Source organism: Centroberyx affinis, unplaced genomic scaffold, assembly GCF_046629955.1.
Source record: "Centroberyx affinis isolate AG114_WGS23_722 - 3 ecotype Tasmania unplaced genomic scaffold, CSIRO-AGI_Caff_v1 ptg005132l_1, whole genome shotgun sequence".
Classification (NCBI taxonomy): Eukaryota; Metazoa; Chordata; class Actinopteri; order Beryciformes; family Berycidae; genus Centroberyx; species Centroberyx affinis.
In genome coordinates, this window is record NW_027282546.1 from 122,629 (window position 1) to 127,621 (window position 4,993).

The 4,993-nt window shown below is 41.1% G+C and overlaps 1 protein-coding gene across 1 annotated transcript; it reads right to left on the bottom strand.

Moving 5' to 3' along the window:
* Positions 1-1,279: 1,279 nt before the first annotated feature.
* LOC139666803 (alpha-actinin-2-like) lies at positions 1,280-4,960 on the bottom strand. Its single transcript, XM_071546122.1, has 3 exons — positions 4,899-4,960; positions 2,952-3,114; positions 1,280-1,438 (listed from the first exon to the last, which is right to left on the bottom strand). Exons 1-3 carry the CDS (start codon positions 4,958-4,960, stop codon positions 1,280-1,282), a joined length of 384 nt encoding a protein of 127 aa, XP_071402223.1.
* Between the last annotated feature and the right edge of the window lie 33 nt (positions 4,961-4,993).

Consider the following 4,993-nt stretch of genomic DNA (forward strand, 5'->3'; position numbering starts at 1 on the left):
GTCACATACAGATTACTAACAGTTGCAAAGCCATAGCTACCTAACACCGGTTGACTGACTGACCTGAGGCCACATCCACACTAATACGTTTTCGTTTTAAAACGCATAACTTTTGCTACGTTTACGCCTAGCGTCCGCACTGCTCCGGCGTTTTGGGATCCCTAAAACGGAGACTTTTGAAAACGCTGCTGACCCCGATTTAGTTCGAAAACTCCGGGATTGCGTTTCAGTCCGGACGGGCGGAAACGGAGACTTTTGGAAACGATGACGCAGACTCCCCACGTTCACTTCCTGATTGGGTCTTATCAGTCACGACGTGTCCTTCCCTGATTCGTCACGCCCCTATCACGTGACCCTTTTCCGGAAGAAAACAAACGACATCAGCCTTGACTACCGCTGGTTAATTCAACATGGATAACGAATTACAGGCGTTGCTGACTAAGCAAAGAAATCTCTGGTTGTACTTTTCGCCCATTGCTGTTCTTCCTCCGTAGTATTTTCTGCAACTAAGCAACCAACCGCAGAGTAGACAATCTGCTTCCTGTTTACACCGGCACGCTCATGCCCAGTGTACGTGAATGGTCATGTGATATGTGTTTTCAGGCGTGTTAGTATGGGCGGAGATTATTTCTGAAACGCTCGTGTGGACGGAGATGGTTTTCGTTTTAAAAAGCCGTTTTAAAACGAAAATGTATTAGTGTGGATGTGGCCTGAGTGTGGCTCCTTCCTGATGAACAGGTCCTATGCAATGGGGGAAAAAAACTGGTTTCCTTAGTTTATTCCAGTCCCAGTATTCAGTTTGGAGTATGGCTTTGGTATGGTGTATGGTGGTCAGAACTAGACAGAGCTATGTGCACGTGTGATTGACAGGCAGGTAGGGACGCCTCCTTGCAGAGAGCTGTCCTGATTGGTTGTTAAGATTCAGGCGCCCTGAGATTTTGCAGTGGCTGACTACAGGGCCTGGGACAGTCACAGAAACCAGATTTTTTTTCTCAGAGCATTTGATTTATCGATAGCTGTTGGGATGTAAAGAATATGTCCCCAAATATTACCTACCCCAGCTTTAAAATGCTCGATGTAGCACCTTTAAGAAGAACAAACAAACAGTGGAAAGTATTTTAATCATATTTGACCTGTGTCCAATGAAGATTAGGGTTACAAAATAGGAAGCCACTGACTTTGATGAGCATATCCCTTTTTGAGCATATCCCTGGTATGTGTGTGTGTATGTATGTGTGCGTGCCTGTGTGTGTGTGTGTGTGTGTGTGTGTGATGGCTGTTAGAGATCGCTTTCTCCATACAGGGTGGTGGAGAAGGCAGTGTAGTCTAGCGCTCCCGGTACTCCATCAGGTCCAGAGTACAGAGGCATCCGGGAGATGCAGTAGTCAGCCTGGTCTGGAGGAAGCTCCCTACGCAGCTCCTCCAACAGAATGTAAGGCTGGGCAGAGAGAGACAAATATTTTTTTTATTTTTTATTTATATAGTTTATTTGATAGGGACAATGCAAGTTAACATAGTACCACTTCAACTCGTTACAAACAAGTTGATGTAACCGATGTCCCGCATACAGAGATTATAGCTATTGCTAGTTTCCAACTCCTGTCCCTAGTTAGGCTTTTAGTAAGAGAAAAAAAAAAAGGAAAGTATCAAGGTTACATACAATTATAGAACATTATTTAAAAAAGAAAAAAAAGAAAAGAAAAGAAAAGTCAAATCATGAAATAATTAAAAATGCATACAGCTCTGATTTTGCTTCAGCTTTTGCTTTGCTTATTAACCTTTAAGGAATGGACATTTTGGGTGGATTGGTCAATTTTGAGATATTAGAATATTTTGCTTCTATAATAGGGCTGGACGATAATTCAATATTATCGTTTATCGTCTTTCAGTGGAATCATATTGTGATGATATGAAGATATTTTAATATCGTGACACACATTTCTGCTGTCTAAATTGATGATGACAAGCAAATTTTACTTAAAAACTCTGATAAAATGATGGTATGGTAGGAATATTATTTGAATATTTCAGTTTTGTTTGACATCACACCTAACATTACCATTCGGTTCAATGAGATGAACATTCATTTGATTATTTAACGTGATTTTGCATATGTGAGCCATATCGTGATATATATTGATATCGAGAAAAATCCTTATGATTATCATGATATTGATTTCAACCATATCCCCCAGCCCTATTCTATAACTACTATAGTTTGACAAATCTTCTCCACACAGGAAGTGACTAATTGAAGCAAAATACAGAAGTGTCCCTTAAACAGTGAGCGAGCGCTCTAGTGTACCTAATACAAGTGAATACAAGCACCGTACAAGCTTGTATGGTGCTTGTATTCACCTTTTCGGTATTTTTTATACTTTTTAAAATATTCAACTTTTTATCTTTTTTTTTTTTTTGGTGTGGAGCTTGGTACTGGGGGCTCGGAGGAGCAAGCTGCTGCCAGATCTGAGAGTGCGGATGGAGGTTTGCGGGGTAATCGGTTCTTTTAGGTAGGGAGGTGCATGTCCATTAATGCAGTGTTTCTCAACGTGGGGTCCGGGGACCACCAGGGGTCCTTGAGGGGGTTCCAGGGGGTCCCCAGCAAATTGATGAATTGTTAAACTTCACTATTATTTAATTTACAAGTTAACACAGTTAGATAATGTAGAAGAATGACTGTTTTGATCATAGTTTCACTGTTATCTCTCTAAAAAGGTTGAGAATCACTGCATTAATGCATTGGTAAGTTAGTAGCAGGACTTTTATGTATTTGTGTTATCACACTCTCATCAGGATCCTGGCAGCATTTATGTGAATGTACTGGAGCTTCTGGATGCTCCTGCTAGGCTCCTCCCAGTGAAGAGTGCGTTGCAGTTAGTCCAGACTTGATGAGATAAAGGCTATCCATCCATCTTTCCATCCTTTCATCCATCCATCCATCCATCCCTCACCTTATCGGCCGCTAGTATCCTGAAGGAGGCGACGACGTGCACGGCGGTGTCGGACTCGGCCGTTTCTCTGGTCATGAAGTTGATGAAGGCCTGGAAGGTGACTTTGCCTGTGCTGTTGGGGTCCACCAGACTCATGATCCGGGCAAACTCCGCCTCCCCCTGCACAACGAGAGGAGTTATCAAACATCCACGGACCTCAAAATATCATGTGAATATGTGCTTTTGTGTTTTACTGTTATGAAGATTGATATTTTTTCTTAAGTAGGGCTGCGGAATGAGTTCAAGTTCAAGCTGTTTGGATTACAGACCCATCAGTAACAGCTTGATGGTTTATATGCATTGTATCTTAAAGTGACTGACTGACTGGTTCACTGACTGGTTTACTCACTGACTGACTTACTGGTTTACTGACTCACTCACTGGCTGACTGACTGACGGGTTTACTAACTGGGTGGCAGGTATCTCTCCTTGCTGGAGGTCAGTGGTTCTCAATGTGGGTCCTTGAGGGGGTTCCAGGGGGTCCCCAGCAAAGTGATGAATTGTTAAACTTCACCAATATTTAATTTACAAGAAGTTAACACAAATAGAGAATGTCAAAAGAATGACTATTTTGATCTTAGTTTCACTGTTATCTCTCTACCTACAATGCAGATAGTCATGGAATTCTGGACAAAATCATATCTAACAAAAATATTCTTATATTCGGGTTCAAGAGACAAAATCTCATCAAATGGGGGTCTGTGGCTCTAATGTGGACTAAATTAGGGTCCTTGACATGAAAAAGGTTGAGAACCACTGTAATCCTAAACCTCCTAAGACCTTTCATTCTAACAAGGTGAGGGTACATGTATATGTATGTGTGTGTGCAAAAGTAACTTTTTGAACCATCTGCCAATAACAGGTAAACTGAGAAAATGTACCAGCCAAAACTATTTTTACGGGCCATCAAACTAAAAATAATTACCTTAAGTTCTTAGTATGCAAATTAATGTTTAGCCTCACTTAACATCAGATTTACACATTTTCTTCACAGACACACTGCTGCCTATAGTGTTTCTATACTCATTCAGTCATTTCTATAGTAAGTGCTGCCTATCGTGTTTCTATAATCATTCAGTCATTTCCTACAGTAACTGCTGCCTATAGTGTTTCTATAATCATTCAGTCATTTCTATAGTAACTGCTGCCTATAGTGTTTCTATAATCATTCAGTCATTTCCTATAGTAACTGCTGCCTATAGTGTTTCTATACTCATTCAGTCATTTCCTATAGTAAGTGCTGCCTATAGTGTTTCTATAATCATTCAGTCATTTCCTATAGTAACTGCTGCCTATAGTGTTTCTATACTCATTCAGTCATTTCCTATAGTAAGTGCTGCCTATAGTTTTTCTATAATATTTCAGTCATTTCCCATAGTAAGTGCTGCCTATAGTGTTTCTATAATCATTTAGTCGTTCCCTATAGTAACTGCCCCGTATAGTATTTCTCCCCCGGACCATGCTGCCGCTGTAAGAAACAAGAATAAGAGTCTAACAGCCCCACAACATTGAATCTACATACCACAGACACCAAACAGACCCATATTAGACCACAGACACCACAAAGACACACATTAGACCCCAGAGACCAAATAGACCCACATTAGACCCCAAAGACTGAATAGACACACTACACTACACACTACACTGTACGTGTAATAGTGGTGAGAGTGTTCTCTAATTGGGATAATTAGTGAATTAAATCATGCCGTCATATCGAATAATAAGCATAGGATAATTATTGAATTATACTATTGTGGAATAAACTACTCCCCTGTTTTACTGGGGAACCCCTGGAAACCCCTCAAGGACCCCTGGAACTCCCAGAGCCCAGTTTGAGAACCACTGTTGTGTACAATCACTGAAAACATCTGCCACTGTGTGTGTGTGTGTGTGTGTGTGTGTGTGTGCATGTTTACCACATCATAACCCATAGATATCAGGCAGGCCCTGAAGTCATCCGTCTCCATCCCACCCTTCTTCTTCTGGAAAGAGAAAGACAC